Below are 15,003 nucleotides of genomic sequence, written 5' to 3' on the forward strand. Positions count from 1 at the left end.
ATTATTGTTGAGCATTTTTAGCATGGCGTTTCCGTTTATCGACGGTGACGTCACGGCATCCATCAAACCAAAAGCGAAAAGTCGTCGGCGCAACAATAGAGATTTGCACTGATTGAATACTTTTCATGTCAACAACTTATGCCCCGAGCACGTTATTACCGCATAGATTTTACTTTTCTCTTTATATTTTTCTGTATTTGTTGTTCGTCACTATCTTTTGGTCTTGTATTGCAACAGATGACCCTTCTATTTGTCAAATTTGTAATATGCTTCGATGAAATTTATTTAACAAAAGGAAAAAAAGGGTTGTCGGGGCTGTTTTTGTCGTTACAGGTGGTGTCCAAAGGGGGGCGCCGCGTCATCTGAAACTCGGAAGCTGGAACCTGGGAGGTTCGGACGCACCGGTCGCGCTTGCTTGCTCCATCAGTAGTCATGAACCCGCCGGACGGCGAGGAAGCGGACCGTCGGCGACGTCCGTGGGCCCGCTTCTCATCGTGGCTCGAGTGTTTGTGTGTGGTCACCTTTGACCTGGAGCTCGGACAAGCCATCGAGGTTCGGGCTGTTAGCTTAGCTTCGGTAGCATGGCATGTGTTTCCAATGAGACGTGTTCTTGTGTTTCTTGATGAGCTCGGAGGCGAGCTCGGAGGCAATCTCGCCTCGTTCTGCTCCCAGGCACGACCAGTGAATGTACTTAATGGTTTTCCTTGCAATGCGCTGTTTTCATTGCAGCTGGTTTACCCACCTGACGTGAAGCTGACCGAGAAGGAGGTGAGTCGATGGCACCTGGTCACCCGGTGCTTGAAGGGCTCTTGCCATGTGCCAACTGATTGTTTCGCCTTCAGAAAAGCAGCCTGTGCTACCTTTCCTTCCCGGACTCGTACTCTGGTAAATGAGCCTTAGCTTGTCTTGGACTGCATGCTCCTTCCTGATCCAAGCAACACGCGCTCGAGCATCTGTCACCTTTAGCTTCGGTAGAAAAGCGCTGTCGAAAGCCAGCCAGTTGACCATTGGCTTCGTTCCCCAGGATGCATCGGGGACACCCAGTTCAGCTTCAGGATGCGTCAGTCTGTCGGTCGCAGACGTCCCCGACTGTGCCACGACCTTTACGGCCAAGAAGCCCCAGCCGCCCTGCAGGTAAGCGACGAGAATGATGAGGAAATCGGAAAAACAAACCAATCGGCGGCGCCGCCTTGTTTCCCCTCAGAGCGAAACGTCGCACTTCTACGGTTACGTCTACTTCCGGCAAGTCAAGGACGTGTCGGTCAAGCGAGGGTACTTCCAGAAGGTGACGTAGCGTCGTATTGAGATGGAGAAAGTAGGACTTGAGGTTGGACTCATCAAGGAATATGCGAGGAATTGAATATTCAATGTCTGCTCCGGTTGGCTTGGTGTTTGACACGGATGCGCAGAATGAGCCGAGCTTTTTGAAATGGGTGCGTGTCAAACCCGCCATGATGTGGACGTGCCTTACAGTCTTTGGTTCTGGTGTCGCGGCTGCCGTTCGTCCAGCTCTTCTACTCAGTGCTGCGCATCATCGCATCCGACTTCTTCGCCAAATCTCAGCCCTGCCTGGAAACAGGTGACGTCAACGCACGCACACACAGGTGGCCGTGACCATGATGATCTTGCCATCTCTCTCTCTCTCTGTCTCCCCCCTCCTCCCCCCCTCTCTCCCCTGCTGTGCGCAGTGTGCAAGCAGATGGACCGCTGGCCTTTCCTGGCCGCTGGACTGACCTTTAACCTCCCACTCTTGGGTGTGGTCTTGCAGGTAAGGGTTACTATTTTTATTTGGGCTGTGCTTTGCTCCCCTGGTAACTTGATTTTTGTCCTCAGGTCCGAATTCCGTGCCAGACGGACAAAGCGGCGAGTCCAGCAAGAGACTCGGTTGAGGAGGTCAGACCTTTTTTTTTTTTTTCTCGCTTCTTCTCTGGCACGCGCACCTCCGTCATGTTCACGGTGGTCGGTCCGTGCGTCCCAGCGAGCGAGCGAGCGGCTGCAGATTTGCCCCGCTTTATGTTGCCCGCTCTGAATTGTCTGTTGTTGCGCTGGACGCTCTCCATTTGGACGGCGGATGTTCAACTTCTCCAGGTGGTGCCGACCCCGCTGCCTTCCGTGCACGAGCTGGACCTCTTCAGGTCGCTCGCTCTTCCTCTTTCTTGTCTTTCCGCCGGCGACATCATCCATCCATCCATCCATTCATCCGTCCGTCCGTCCGCCGACCTTCTGACCCGTGCAGGTGTTTCCAGTCGGTACTGATCCATCTGCAGATGTTGTGGGAACTGGCGCTGCTGGGCGAGCCGGTGGTCGTCATGGCGCCGTCTCCGGCCGTCTCCTCGGAAATGGTCTTGGCGCTTGTCAGGTACCCACCCGGATTGCGCTCGGCCCGATTGGCCACGCTGCGCGCTCGTCACTGTAACCCGTGTCACCGTGCACCCTCAGCTCCATCGCTCCGCTCAAGTTCTGCTGCGATTTCCGTCCCTACTTCACGGTCCACGACAGCGAATTTCGAGAATACACCACCAGGACGCAGGCGCCGTGAGTACGAGTGGCTGCCGCCGCCGGCCTCCCCGTTGGTAACCGAGCCGTGCCGTCTTGCTCAGGCCCAACGTGATCCTGGGCGTGACCAACCCGTTCTTCATCAAGACCTTCCACGGCTGGCCTCATGTCCTGCGACTGGGAGAGAACACCAAGCTGTCAGGTGATGGCGCGCGTTGCTTCGCCGCATCCAAAGACGCAGCATTGAGATGGACCGCCGCCGTCGCCTTCTCTGCTCTCCTGTCAGGCGAGGTCCCGAAGCAGCTCAAAATCAAGAAAGTGGCCAAACTCAAGACGCCAGACGCCAAGCCAGGTGTGTGTGTGTGTGTGTATGTGCGTGTGTGGGTGCAAGTGGCTTTGTGTCCAGGTAGGCGCACGCCTTGAGTCCCTCCCGCTGTGCCCATTGCGCAGGTTTCTTCACGGCCTACGAGAGCTTCCTGCTCAAAGACAAGATGGTCATCAAACGTCTGCTGAAGGTAAGCGGTGGCAGCTTCTCAACAGGAAGGAGTCAAGCGGCGGTGTTCAGCTTTCCTCCGCAGGGCGTTCAGAGGCGTCGGCCGTCCGAGGTGCAGAGCGCCATCTTGAGGAGGCACTTTTTAGAGCTGACTCACAGCTTCATCATCCCGCTGGTAAGAGCCATGACTCGCTTTGCCCTTGCCCGGAGAGTCTGCGCCGATACAAAAGGATGATTTTGGTCTTTTTCAGGAGCGCTACATGGCCAGCCTGATGCCGCCGCAGAGGTCCTTCACGCCCTGGAAGGTGAGCCCCGCGTGACGACGTGGCCGTGTGGTTCTGGCCGTGCGCTCATCTGGGTTTTTTGCGCAGACGCCACCGCAAATTCGCCCCTTCAGTCAGGATGAGTTCATGGCCGTGCTGGAGCGCGGCGGCCCTCAGTTGACCTCCACGCTGCGAGGCGACCGGACGGGACTGTACAGGTACGGCCGTCACGGCGGGAGGGACGAGCGGCTTTTGCTCACCTCACCCGGTCTCCGCAGGAAGTTCTTCAAGTCTCCCAATTTTGACGGCTGGTACCGCCAGCGGCTCCGAGAGATGACTGGCAAACTGGAGCGTCTCCACCTGGAAGTCATCTGCGAGGCAGTGAGCCAGCATCGTCATAGCGACGGCACTTTCCACCTCGTCCGTCCCCACGCTGAGCCTCGTGTCTGTCTCTCAGGACCTGCCGGGATGGTCTCGCGACAAGTCTGAAGTGGAGATCGTCGATTTGGTTCTGAAGCTGCGAGATAAACTGGTGAGCTGGAGTTTGATTTGAGGTATATATATATTGAGGGGAAAAAAAAACGTACATAGCCTCCCTGCCTGCCTTTGCAGCGCTTCACGTAAAGACAGACGCTGTTTGTCAAATTGCCAGCTTGTTTATTAGCGAGCGAGGTGACGTGTGGGTGGGGTGACCGCTTTGCTGCCCTCCTCGGGAGGCCCCCTCAGCCTCAAACGAGGTGTGCGGGCGACATTTGGATCCGGTTGATAGTAGCTCAGACTTGTGCCTGCTTTTCAGACGAAAGCCGCGAGGCAGCGAGGGCAGCCGAGAGATGACATTTTCAAGCGACTGGAATCGTTGATCGCCACCATCGTGAGCTCGCTGCCCCAAGACCTGCGAGACGTGCTCGAGGCCCAATGACGCACGCACGCACGCACGCACGGCAGGTCGGTGAACGTAAGGCGGCGGGAAAGGTCACGCACAGGTGCTCCAATGACCACCTGGAGGAAAGGAATCCATCAAGTCCCCATTGACAAGTCAACATTTATTGCCATCTAACTGGCGGGGAAAAAAAGAGACACGTTCATTTGCAAACACATCATCTGGTGTGGCTGCTCCACCATGGCGCTCCCTGCTGCCTGAGGACACAATGTTTCTCCTGCGGACTGAAGTGAAGGATGCTGAGGATGGCGTTGAGCGTCTGCCGCCTGCCGCTGGCGTCGGGCAGCGTCAGGAACTTGTAGATGACGTTCTTCAGGTACTCCACGTTGGAGCCCTCGCGCTTGTGCTCGCGGTTCAGCTGGTCCAGCTGCGCTCGAAGTTGGCACATCTCGTCGTCATGGCGTTGGGCGCCGGCCGCCAGTTTGCCGTGCAGCCGGCGGATGTCCTCCTCCAGCTGGCGCTTCTGCCGCCTCAGGCCCGCCGCCTCCACTTCCTTTCGGGCCAGTTGCTCGGCGTAAAGGAGGAGCGCGGGCTGGGCGGGCGCGGCATGCCGGAGGGCTCGCGCCATCACGTCCGCCTGCTTCTCCCCCTCCCACTCCACTTCCTGGGCGCTGACGTCCTCTTCAGTCAGGGATTTGGTGGCGGCTCGCAGGAGCTCCAGCTCCCGGTCCTTGTCGCCCAGCAGAGCCACGGTCCGCTCCCGCTGTTTGTGCAGCTCAGCCTCCAGACGCAGCAGCTGGTCGCGGTGGAGCGTCTGGTTGCGCTCGGCTTCCTGGCGCTGGCAGCGCAGCAGCGCCGCCGCGTGCTGCTGCTGCTCCTGGAGCTGGCGCTGCTGCGCGGCTGCCGCCTTGTCGCTCTCCACACGCAAGCCGATGTACTTCTCCCTGAGGTCGGCCAACTGCTCACGGACCTCCTCCAGCTCGCGGGCCGCGCAGCCCTCCTTGGCAGCGTTGTTGTCGCCGCTCTTGGGCGTCGCCTACACGGAAAGACCTCAGCGTCAATTATGCAGCTCACTTTGGTCGCTAGCTACTGTGGTAGACGTTAGCGGCGGCGAGGTCAAATTTCAACCCATTTTGCCTGATAGGGCCAACGAGAATGCCAACCTTGCGCTCGTAGGCCAGGCCTTAAGCTGTTTTTGCATGTCTTCCATGCACCGCTATTGCCACAAACTCTGTCAAGAAGGCCTCGGGACAGGGACCCAACCGAGGTGGCTTTCTGGATGGATACCTTGGCTCGAAGCTTGTAGCGCTCCAACTCATCCTTGAGCTGCCGCAGCTCCTCCTGGCTGGCGGCGTCTCGCACCGGTTCCGGCTCGCCGAGCGGGTTCTTCTGGGCGGCCAGAAGCAGCTTCTTCACCTTCTCCAACTTGTCCTTCAGGTCCAGCTGGGAGTCATCCGGACACCTGCTGGAGACCAGCGTTTGGTTCTCGGCGTCCAACTGCGCCATCCTTTCTCGAAGCCTCTGAGCCGCCTGCTGCTCTCGCTGCCTCGCCCTCTCGCAAGAACCCAGAAGGTCCGAGAGCTCGGACACGCGCTGCTCCAGAGCGCCCACCCGCAGCTCTGCGGCGTGAGCGCGCGCCTCCTCCCGACACATCTGCGCCAAACACACCTCTGATGTCACGTCGCTGCGCAGCTTTGGCTCAGAGCAGAGCAGGGTGAGGCGAGGCGAGGCGAGGCGAGCTGAGCTAGACCTACCTCATCTTTGTGCTGTTGGATCTGGTCCTGGTGGGTGTTCTTGAGCTGGCTCAGCTCCTGTCGTAAGCCCTCTGTCCCGGGATCCGCTTGCTTTTGTCGCTCCTCGGCGGGACGCAGTTTACTCCTCAGCTGCTCGCGCTCCTCGCCGGCCTGGCTCAGGAGCACCTCCGATTCGGCCCCGCCGTCCACGGCGTGCGCCGCCGCCGCCAGGAAGTTGGCCTCGTGCAGCCGCAGCTCAGCGTCCTGTCGCAGGTCCCGCTCGTGCTGCAGGATCTTTTGCAGCTCCTGCAGCTGCTGCAACTGGTCGCTTTGTTCCTGCTCGCGCTCGTGCTGCTGCGTGATGACGCGAGCGCGGCTCTCCGCCAGCTGCAGCTGCAGGTCGCGGACCTCGGCCTGCTGCTGCGCACCCGCGGCGACGAGGCGCTCCCGCAGGTGGTCCACTTCCAACTTGAGTTGCCGCTTGTCGGCCTGGAAGCTGGCCTCCATGCGAGACTTCTCTTGCGTCACGGTGGCCAGCGCACTGGTGAGTGTGCCCACTTGGCTCCTCAACTGAACCTTTGCGTGTTCCGCTTCCCCGTCCCGAGGCGCCGCTACTTCGTCGGCACGTGCGGCTTCTGGCGCATTTTTCTCTGGCACATCCTTGGCCGTTGGCTGGGCTTCCGCACCGTCTCCGCAGTCCTGTTGGACGACAACATGCCCGCAGAGCCGCCCGTGTACGTCTGCATCCTGAGACGTGCTCAAGACTTTGAGACTGGCCTCCAGGGCCTCCTTTTCCTTCAGCAGACTCTTGTACGCGTGGACCACATCCTTGAAGCGGCTCTGGTACTGGGCCAGCTGCTTCTTCTGGGACTCGAGCGTTTCCAGAAGCTCCTTCCTGCTGGGGCCAGCCCCGAAACTCATTGCAAACTTTTCCATGACTCGGACTCCCTTGGCGTGATCGGACCGGACCGGATCCGTCGGGGCCGCTGCAAGGATTAGGGCAGCGTGTGACGAGCAGAAGAAGCGGGATTGTTTGCGGTCTTTGCTTTCCAAACACTGAGTCAAAGATAAACTTGCTCTCTTGCAGAGCCACACCTGCCTGCGGTGCCTCTGGGCAAGGCACACAGTCTGAAGCGGAGTCGCTGACGTGACTACGCATGCTGAATTTGTGAGTGTCTCCCGACCGAATCGCCGTATTGCCTCCCTCCCCGCGACATACAACGCTGATGACGTAGACGTAGAACTTTACTGATACTTACCACAGTCAAGTGCTACTTGTATCACTGGAATCGTCTGTAAAGCTCTGTATGAATTATCAGACGCTGGTCTCGTTCAAAGCAATTATCCTTTGACATTTGACACATCTGCTCATTCAACGTGTCGCTCTCGTAGCAGCTGCGAGTTGAACAAAAGTCAAATACTTTGAATAAAGTTCAACTTTGCGAAGCATCACCGCCAACTGCCCCGTTCTTGCCTCAGCAGAGGTTCGTCCTTTCGCGTTTAAACAGGTCATCTGTTTGAATTCGTGCATTTGAAAGCGGAAAACGGAATGCCGAGGGAGGTTTACAAGTCAAGCGACGGCCGCCATGTTGTCTTTAGCCGGAAGTGAGGTAGGTGCATCTGGAGCTAGGATCATTTTTCCGACTCTAAATGTTTTGTTTATTGTCTTTGGTTGGCAAAATTAATGACACGACTCAGGTCGTTTGTGGCAGTGGGGCGAGCTCGTTTTTAATGTTCCGGGTTTCGGAGCACGCAAAGTGTGCAGGCTGTAAGGGGAAATAAAGTTTTCGCATTGCTTCGTGACGTCATTTGTTCCGCGTTGGCCTGGACGTGGCAAGGAGGAAGAGGAGGAGGTCTAAGCTTCCAGCGAGTTTCGGGCCCACGGTTGGACCATTCGCCGAAGCCCAACATCTCATCCCGGACGAGGACAAGTCTCCTTGCGACGCTCGTGTCAAAATGGGGCTGACGATCTCCACGGTGTTTGCCAGGCTCTTCGGCAAGAAGCAGATGAGAATCCTGATGGGTGAGTGCCGCTAAGCTAAGACAAGCTCAACTGAGCTAACTCGCTAGCCGGCGAGCTGTTAGGCTTTCCGAACCGGTGCCGCTTGTGCGCAGCAAACTGACTTTCTGACTCGTGTGCGTCCTGCGTGCGTGTGCATGTGTGTGTGTGTGTGTGTGTGTGTGTGTGTGTGTGTGTGTGTGTGTGTGTGAGACAGTGGGCTTGGACGCAGCTGGAAAAACGACCATTTTGTACAAACTCAAGCTAGGAGAGATCGTCACCACCATTCCGACCATCGGTAAGCAGGCGCGCCTGACGTCAAGCTGGTCGAGCGCTCCGGCTTCCTTCCACGTTAAAGCAAAACGGCCCATAGCTCTGACAGATTGTCAGATTGCTTGCTTTGCTTGTCCTACCTCACACTTGGAGTCTGCAGGAAGTAACGCCCACCTGCCGTCCCAATGAGATCAGGTGCAACTGCAAATGGAGAAAGGCCGCAACTCGGTGACGTCCAGCTTTTCCCCTGTTTCAGGTTTCAACGTGGAGACGGTGGAGTACAAGAACATCTGCTTCACCGTTTGGGATGTTGGCGGACAGGACAAGATTCGACCTCTCTGGAGACACTACTTCCAGAACACTCAGGTTGCGCATGCACGCGCGCACACACACACACACACACACACACACACACACACACACACACACACACACACACACACACACACACACACACACACACACACACACACACACACACACACACACACACACAGAGTTAACCTCCATTGCCCATGCGTGCAGATGTCATTTCGCAGGAGGACCGTGAAAGTCCTGGCAGTGTTGTAAAATGGCCGCATTGTCACGAAGAGGCTTTTGGTGTATGGGGAATCCAAGTCGATACCAAAAACCACATTGTCAAGGACCTGCTGAGCACGTGTGATGTCATTTTCAGTTGGCAGCAAGTGTCGTTTTACAAGTAACTGGACATGAAAACATTTCAAATTCATTGGCTATCAAGTATCCCTTTCAGAATATCGCTCTGCTGCGCTTCTGACATTATCGGAACTAATCTCTTAACGCATCTCGGACACAGCCAATCGTCTTCTCGGGCAATCACACCAGACAAAAGCTAGTCGGCCGTTTGACGTCTGTGGTGGAGAAGGGACCGTAAACTCTTGGAATTTGCTGCCTTGCACTCGCAGGGTCTGATCTTCGTGGTGGACAGCAACGACCGAGAGCGAGTGGCCGAGTCGGCCGATGAACTCTCAAAGATGGTGAGTGAGCCGAACGCGCGTGCGGGGCGACGTAGTGTGCCCAGCCGTGTAAGCCGTGTCGCGTTGCTTGCGTTGGCAGATCCAGGAGGATGACTTGAAGGATGCTGTTCTGCTGGTGTTTGCCAACAAGCAGGATCTTCCCAATGCCATGGCCGCCAGCGAACTCACCGATAAACTGGGCCTGAACGACTTGCGCAGCCGCACCGTACGTATGGAGGTTGGCCTTGCGAGTTTTGATTTGAAAGGCCTTCTCTAAAGACCCCCCCCCCCCTTGTCTCTCTCTCTTTAAGTGGTACGTTCAGGCCACCTGCGCCACTCAGGGGACTGGCCTATACGAGGGTCTCGACTGGTTGTCCAATGAGCTCGCCAAGCACTAAACAAGGTGTAGAATTTCGCAGGACTGTTTTTTTTTTAATTATAATCGCGTCAGCGGGAGGCAACTTGTCAGACTTCCGTTCTTCTCTATTTGCGTTCCTCGTGTTTGTTTTCCTCCGCATGTTTTTACTGAGTCATGTGACAGAATGGTCGAAGAGGGCCGAGACTCGTAGCAATGGCGCCACGATCCCTGCGGCCTCGTCATTGATGTGAAATGCAATAAAGGCGGTTTTCTTTGCATGAGGAGTCATGTGATCAAATACTACATTTTATTGATGGACAAACAAGCATCAATGATTGGAACACGACATGGTGATGCTACACGCTGATGGGGTCCTGCTGGTTGTGCTGCCGTTTGACCACAAAAACCTTCTGACCCGAAACGGTCACGGTGAAAACAAAATCCTCCAAGATCACTGAAGAGACGACGAGATGTTAGCCACACTAAAAGCCAGCCAACCACCGTGCGCACTACCTGACATGCGTTTGAAGGGCACATCGGCCGATCCCGCCAACCGGAAGCGACTGGCCGTGCGAACCATCTGCATGATCACTCCAGCTGTGTGCTCATCATTTTCCAGCTCACCTGAAGACTGACACACGCGCGCGCCACACACACACACACACACACACACACACACACACACACACACACACACACACACAGTCAATCAAAAAGGCCTGCAATGCCTTCCTTTTCTCTCATTGAGCAAATATATAACAGTGGGGCTGCCAGAACGTGTATATTACGAAGAAAGCTTAACGTGGTTCAATGAAGCTTTCTTTCATAATGGAGCGATTGGTCGTACTTTGTCAGCATTAAGCCACGTTACGTCTGTTGACATTGATCAAACATTTTAGTGTCCCCAGTCACGTGTCCACTTGCGAAAGTTTGCTATCTTCCACGTTGACTTCTCTGCTACTTGTCAATCTCCCGACACAACTCAAATGACAAAAAGGGAAGCATTTTATTGAACGTGTCTGTCGGTCACTCACGGCCAGAACGCCGTCCTCGCTGATGACCAGATAGCCGAGCTGGTCCGGAATCCGCTCCAAACCCGCAGTCAGCGCTGCGGTCGTCTGCAACGACCCAGTGGACATGAAATGAGGCACGGCGACCCACTTGGCCGTTCGAGTGTGACATGAAACGCACAAGAATGACTTTCGGCTGGCAAACTCACCATCCTTGCTTCCGTGTCCTATTTACAAATCCACGACGACGTGGGCCCTGTCCAAACCCTCGCAAGTCCCTTGCATGCGTGCCTCAATCGCGCGCTTCCGTCCGGGCTGCGAGTGCGTAGTGTGTCCAAATTCACCCAAGTCCTTTCCCGCCGTTGTTATACACTTGATCGATGCGCCCTCAGCGGAAGTGTACTAGCCGCACTTCATTGCGGACTGAAGCAAAACACTGGCGACGTTCGGTAAAATCCCCGTTCCTGTTTAAAAATGATTTCAAGCAGCAAAACTGCCCAAATAAAAAGGGCCGGTCGGCGCCATGTTTGATGACACAGATCCGAATGGCGGCAAGTCGGTGACGTGACAAGCACTATCCAAAGAGCTGGTAGCTTAAGATCAGGGGATGCTTTGAGAATAATTGTCAATTTTTGTCTATGTGAAGCCCTTTGAGACTACTTGTGATTAAGGGCTATACAAATCAACTTGACTTGACTGCAGTTTTCGCACACTTGTATGCGCAAACACTTCTCCAAAGTGCGCACTTTACTGGATAGAGTGCGAGTATTTGGTGGTGACACGTTTGGGTTGGTTTACTTGACCGCGAGTGCTTTGCCCCAGAGTTGATGCTCCCTTCAAGTGGTATGGGAAAGATGAACATTTCCACTTGTGAAGTGGAAATTACGAGTGCATTGTGTTCAAGTTAGGGGTGTAAATCGCGGGTTTTGCGATACGATATTTGCCGATATCTTAAAGCCTGCTGTGATTCATTCACGATACATCACGATATAGTGCTCCACGATCGATATTTTTATTTTATTTTTTTAAATAAAAAATATAGAACAATATCCTGATTTATAACAATTCATACGCAAAATCAACAAGGTACTGCAAACTCTTTATTTAGGAAATTACAAGAGTATTGTAGTATACAAAGTGCTTATTTTAACACTGAACTTGATTCCTATATTTTTTCTCATATAAGTAAAGAAAAATGAATATTCTTTCTTTTTTTGTAATACCATTAACTTTAAAGTGCATTACTGAACTATTTATTTACAATAATTTTAATTGTCCGTTGAGCCATCTTTTCTTTGGAATCCAAAGTGCTTCCAAACGAATGACTTGAAGCCCAAAGGGGAGCGAATTTCCTCGTCTTCTTGGACACTAGCCATAGCACCAGCCCAGGAGCCACGTAGTTGTCGGCTCCCCTTTCACTTTTAAAGATTAAAAGATTAAAGTCCCAATGATTGTCACACACACATCTGGGTGTGGTGAAATTTGTCCTCTGCATTTAACCCATCCCCATGTGATTTTAATCCATCCCCTGGGGGAGAGGGGAGCAGTGAGCAGCAGCGGTGCCGCGCTCGGGAATCATTTGGTGATCTAACCCCCCAATTCCAACCCTTAATGCTGAGTGCCAAGCAGGGAGGCAATGGGTCCCATTTTTATAGTCTTTGGTATGACCCGGCCGGGGTTTGAACCCACAACCTTACAGTCCCAGGGCGGACACTCTACCACTAGGCTACTGAGCATTTACTGTCGGGTGTTTTATTCCTTGTTTTTATATTACCCAATTAAAACATAGAAATCAGACATTTGGTTAACTGCTTTATATGACAATATGTATGTGTTGTACGTTGTTATATGAGTTGGTGTCCCCCAAAATAACAAATGTCGGCATAACGAATTTCTTTTTCAACCTTTTATTCAAACACAAACACATTCGGTATAATAACACCATCAACTACAATCAGACAAATACAAAATTAAAACATCAATGTCGGCATAACGTGTGTCGGCTGGCATAGCAGCAACGCTGTCTGTCACTCACTCGTGAATCTTCGCGAACGAACCTGAAAATGGCGGTGTACCTAATAGAGTGTCCGAGTGACGTCACAGATCAAACAGCCAATCAGATGTGGGAGTGAGGGCGGGTGTGGCACTTTTCACTTTCCGTGAAGCTTTGACCATGATTTTTCCCTAATGAAGTGGCCTGTGATGAGGTACACCTGACAATGACGGTGCACCTAATGGAGTGTCCGAGTGACGTCACGGATCAAGCAGCCAATCCGAAAGTGGGGGTGAGGGCGGGTGTGGCACTTTTCACTTTCCGTGAAGCTTTGACCATGATTTTTCCCTAGGTAAGTGGGTATGAAGTGGCCTGTGGACAGGTGCAAATGAAAATGGCGGTGTACCCAATGGAGTGTCCGAATGACGTCACAGGTCAAACAGCCAATCCGAAAGTGGGGGTGAGGGCGGGTGTGGCACTTTTCACTTTCCGTGAAGCTTTGACCATGATTTTTCCCTAATGAAGTGGCCTGTGATTAGGTACAAATGAAAATGGCGGTGTATGCACTGATTCTAAAGATTCAGTTCACTTAAAAAAAACTGGAATGCACCTCACTATATCGTACGTATGGCATGTGTGTCTCTGCTCGTGCAGGCAATCCACGACAGGGGGCGCTGATTAGCTCACGTCACATAATCTGCGACGGATGTGCAGTTCAGCTGACCGTCACATGATCTGCGACGGATGTGCAGGTCACCTGACCGTCACATGATCTGCGACGGAAGTGCTGGTCAGCCGACCGTCACGTAATCTGCAGCCGATAGCTAGTCATTTTGGGAACCGCTTGTTTGTCGCCTTTGCCATCTTCGTTTTTGCGCGATGGCCGGCCGCGGGAAGCTGATCGCCGTGATCGGCGACGAAGACACTTGCACCGGATTTCTCCTCGGCGGCATCGGCGAACTCAACAAGAACCGAAAACCGAATTTCTTGGTGGTGGAGAAAGACACGAGCATCACGGAGATCGAGGAGACCTTCAAGTAAGCGCTGCATTTAGTCATTTGATCGACGATGACGTGCTTTTGGCGTCGTCGGCATGAAACTGAAGTAGAATAATGCGACTGGTTTTGGTTTGAAGCGGCCAAACAATTTGCACGCACGCCTGTGGAATGAGAAGCGTGTTGCCTTTTTCGGATACTTTTAATCACATTGAACGTCGTTCGTGTATCCCCCGAAATACTGTCAGGTAGAAGTTGTCCGTGACTAAAATGTCAATGACATTGCGACCAAAATGTTGTCTTTCTTCATCAGAGGCCCAAACCGTCTACTTAGACACAGCTATTGATGGATGCACGTACTTGAACATCCAAGGCGAAACACTTTTTAGTTATTTTTATTTTTTATCATAACCTATCTTAGATTAAAAAAAACAAACGAAAAACGTTCAAACATAAAATATTATTAAGACCAAATTTTGGGAAGCACTATAATGATGCAAGTAGCAAAAGGAAAAAAAAAAAAAGCAAACATCAGTAGTAATACTTTTGACGATGATGCTAGCAATCCAGCAATCGTTGAATGTAAAAATGGAAATCGAGACTGGGTTTCCTAATTCGAGTCAACATGTAAACATTTGACTGCGGCTCTGCTCCAGCAGTACATCAATGTCATTTTGCAGCAAGAGGTGGCTTGTTACTCAAATCTCTGCTTGTTTTGTCGTCATTGTTTATTCTGTGACTCAACGGCCCTCGCTGCCGACCCCATTGGCTCCTTGTAAAGTGACAAAGTACATGTACATTTCTTTTTTCGTGGTGCGTCAGGGGCTTCCTGGCTCGCAACGACATCGGCATCATCCTCATCAACCAGTTCATCGCCGAAATGATTCGCCACGCCATCGACGCCCACATGCAGTCCATCCCGGCCGTGCTGGAGATCCCGTCCAAGGAGCATCCCTACGACGCTTCCAAAGACTCCATCCTTCGGAGGGCCAAGGGCATGTTCTCGGCCGATGACTTCCGATAAAATATAACCGACCCTGCGACGCTCCCATATTTGGTCCTTCTGGTCCCCGGAGCTAAAGTGTGCTCGTTTCGTCATGTGTTGTGTTATAAATGACCACGATAAAGTCTGATCAAAATGGTGACTTTGGTCTCACTTGTGGATATTCTCCTTCATTTTGTTCGCAGGGTATGAATAGACGGCAGTCGGACCCCGCTTACCTTCGGAGACGTAGCAATGCGTCGTTGCTATTGAAACGCAAAAGGTCTCTCTCCCCCGGCATACCGTAAGCGGGAGAGCCTCGTCATGGCCCGTGAAAGTCCAACAAGCGCGTCGGGTCCTCCTTCCCCTCGTCTCGTCCTCAGCTCACAGGCCCGGACCTATTGTTTCCGGACATTTCCGGCCTGGCCGCGTCCATCGTTCGCACGATATTATCCCGACTCGCGGCGTGGCTTCGGTGTACAGCCTCGAACGGAAGCGGCTCGCTAAAGTTTTTGCTTTTGTTTAGTTTGAGCCGACGTCGGGAAGAAAAC

The 15,003-nt window shown here is 53.3% G+C and overlaps 5 protein-coding genes across 12 annotated transcripts; 3 read left to right on the forward strand and 2 right to left on the reverse strand.

The window, feature by feature from the left end:
* The first annotated feature begins 333 nt into the window (after positions 1–333).
* Positions 334–7,317, forward strand: dennd6b (DENN/MADD domain containing 6B). 7 transcript variants are annotated; one of them, XR_005096412.1, is made up of 21 exons: positions 334–552; positions 730–768; positions 843–885; positions 1,025–1,134; positions 1,205–1,285; positions 1,474–1,579; positions 1,689–1,768; positions 1,834–1,893; positions 2,089–2,135; positions 2,237–2,359; positions 2,440–2,535; positions 2,601–2,698; positions 2,783–2,848; positions 2,947–3,011; positions 3,075–3,164; positions 3,241–3,294; positions 3,361–3,470; positions 3,531–3,633; positions 3,710–3,784; positions 4,049–4,508; positions 6,953–7,317. XR_005096412.1 is itself a non-coding variant. In XM_037243061.1 (21 exons), exons 1-20 carry the CDS (start codon positions 433–435, stop codon positions 4,169–4,171), a joined length of 1,689 nt encoding a protein of 562 aa, XP_037098956.1. In that variant the 5' UTR covers positions 334–432; the 3' UTR covers positions 4,172–4,185; positions 6,949–7,317. The 7 variants fall into 7 exon arrangements, 5 of the variants coding, with proteins under 5 accessions (XP_037098956.1, XP_037098957.1, XP_037098955.1 ...); XR_005096413.1 differs by lacking the exon at positions 6,953–7,317 and having other exon boundaries at positions 4,049–4,235; positions 4,349–5,535; XM_037243061.1 differs by having other exon boundaries at positions 4,049–4,185; positions 6,949–7,317.
* On the reverse strand, positions 3,889–7,266 carry gcc1 (GRIP and coiled-coil domain containing 1). Of its 2 annotated transcripts, none has more exons than XM_037243056.1 (4): positions 7,125–7,266; positions 5,887–6,851; positions 5,420–5,785; positions 3,889–5,168 (listed from the first exon to the last, which is right to left on the reverse strand). In XM_037243056.1, exons 2-4 carry the CDS (start codon positions 6,799–6,801, stop codon positions 4,350–4,352), a joined length of 2,100 nt encoding a protein of 699 aa, XP_037098951.1. In that variant the 5' UTR covers positions 6,802–6,851; positions 7,125–7,266; the 3' UTR covers positions 3,889–4,349. The 2 variants fall into 2 exon arrangements, with proteins under 2 accessions (XP_037098951.1, XP_037098950.1); XM_037243055.1 differs by lacking the exon at positions 7,125–7,266 and having other exon boundaries at positions 3,889–4,186; positions 4,346–5,168; positions 5,887–6,955.
* Positions 7,318–7,549: 232 nt separating the features above from the next.
* LOC119117078 (ADP-ribosylation factor 4) lies at positions 7,550–9,748 on the forward strand. The gene is made up of 6 exons (XM_037243072.1): positions 7,550–7,888; positions 8,082–8,162; positions 8,394–8,503; positions 9,064–9,135; positions 9,215–9,340; positions 9,426–9,748. Exons 1-6 carry the CDS (start codon positions 7,822–7,824, stop codon positions 9,510–9,512), a joined length of 543 nt encoding a protein of 180 aa, XP_037098967.1. The 5' UTR covers positions 7,550–7,821; the 3' UTR covers positions 9,513–9,748.
* Positions 9,539–11,048, reverse strand: lamtor4 (late endosomal/lysosomal adaptor, MAPK and MTOR activator 4). The gene is made up of 4 exons (XM_037243076.1): positions 10,692–11,048; positions 10,507–10,590; positions 9,986–10,103; positions 9,539–9,926 (listed from the first exon to the last, which is right to left on the reverse strand). The coding sequence occupies exons 1-4, from the start codon at positions 10,692–10,694 to the stop codon at positions 9,829–9,831; spliced, it is 303 nt and encodes a 100-aa protein (XP_037098971.1). The 5' UTR covers positions 10,695–11,048; the 3' UTR covers positions 9,539–9,828.
* Positions 11,049–13,213: 2,165 nt separating this feature from the next.
* Positions 13,214–14,615, forward strand: atp6v1f (ATPase H+ transporting V1 subunit F). The gene is made up of 2 exons (XM_037243075.1): positions 13,214–13,512; positions 14,293–14,615. The coding sequence occupies exons 1-2, from the start codon at positions 13,355–13,357 to the stop codon at positions 14,492–14,494; spliced, it is 360 nt and encodes a 119-aa protein (XP_037098970.1). The 5' UTR covers positions 13,214–13,354; the 3' UTR covers positions 14,495–14,615.
* Positions 14,616–15,003: the final 388 nt, after the last annotated feature.

The sequence above is a fragment of the Syngnathus acus genome, chromosome 23 (assembly GCF_901709675.1).
Source record: "Syngnathus acus chromosome 23, fSynAcu1.2, whole genome shotgun sequence".
NCBI lineage: Eukaryota > Metazoa > Chordata > Actinopteri > Syngnathiformes > Syngnathidae > Syngnathus > Syngnathus acus.

What these genes read in the sequence shown, in the direction of transcription:
- lamtor4 (XM_037243076.1), bottom strand. An exon ending in GCGAGGACGGCGTTCTGGCC is followed by an intron (nt 10,104 to 10,506) that starts GTGAGTGACCGA and finishes CGCGTGTGTCAG; the next exon opens with TCTTCAGGTGAGCTGGAAAA. An exon ending in GCCCTTCAAACGCATGTCAG is followed by an intron (nt 9,927 to 9,985) that starts GTAGTGCGCACG and finishes TCGTCTCTTCAG; the next exon opens with TGATCTTGGAGGATTTTGTT.
- gcc1 (XM_037243056.1), bottom strand. Translation starts at nt 6,801, where the DNA reads ATGGAAAAGTTTGCAATGAGTTTCGGGGCTGGCCCCAGCAGGAAGGAG. An exon ending in TCCAACAGCACAAAGATGAG is followed by an intron (nt 5,786 to 5,886) that starts GTAGGTCTAGCT and finishes TGTTTGGCGCAG; the next exon opens with ATGTGTCGGGAGGAGGCGCG. An exon ending in GCTACAAGCTTCGAGCCAAG is followed by an intron (nt 5,169 to 5,419) that starts GTATCCATCCAG and finishes CTTTCCGTGTAG; the next exon opens with GCGACGCCCAAGAGCGGCGA.
- LOC119117078 (XM_037243072.1), top strand. Translation starts at nt 7,822, where the DNA reads ATGGGGCTGACGATCTCCACGGTGTTTGCCAGGCTCTTCGGCAAGAAG. An exon ending in CACCACCATTCCGACCATCG is followed by an intron (nt 8,163 to 8,393) that starts GTAAGCAGGCGC and finishes CCCCTGTTTCAG; the next exon opens with GTTTCAACGTGGAGACGGTG. An exon ending in ACGACTTGCGCAGCCGCACC is followed by an intron (nt 9,341 to 9,425) that starts GTACGTATGGAG and finishes TCTCTCTTTAAG; the next exon opens with TGGTACGTTCAGGCCACCTG.
- dennd6b (XM_037243061.1), top strand. Translation starts at nt 433, where the DNA reads ATGAACCCGCCGGACGGCGAGGAAGCGGACCGTCGGCGACGTCCGTGG. An exon ending in TCAGCCCTGCCTGGAAACAG is followed by an intron (nt 1,580 to 1,688) that starts GTGACGTCAACG and finishes TGCTGTGCGCAG; the next exon opens with TGTGCAAGCAGATGGACCGC. An exon ending in ACAGCTTCATCATCCCGCTG is followed by an intron (nt 3,165 to 3,240) that starts GTAAGAGCCATG and finishes GGTCTTTTTCAG; the next exon opens with GAGCGCTACATGGCCAGCCT.
- atp6v1f (XM_037243075.1), top strand. Translation starts at nt 13,355, where the DNA reads ATGGCCGGCCGCGGGAAGCTGATCGCCGTGATCGGCGACGAAGACACT. An exon ending in GAGATCGAGGAGACCTTCAA is followed by an intron (nt 13,513 to 14,292) that starts GTAAGCGCTGCA and finishes GTGGTGCGTCAG; the next exon opens with GGGCTTCCTGGCTCGCAACG.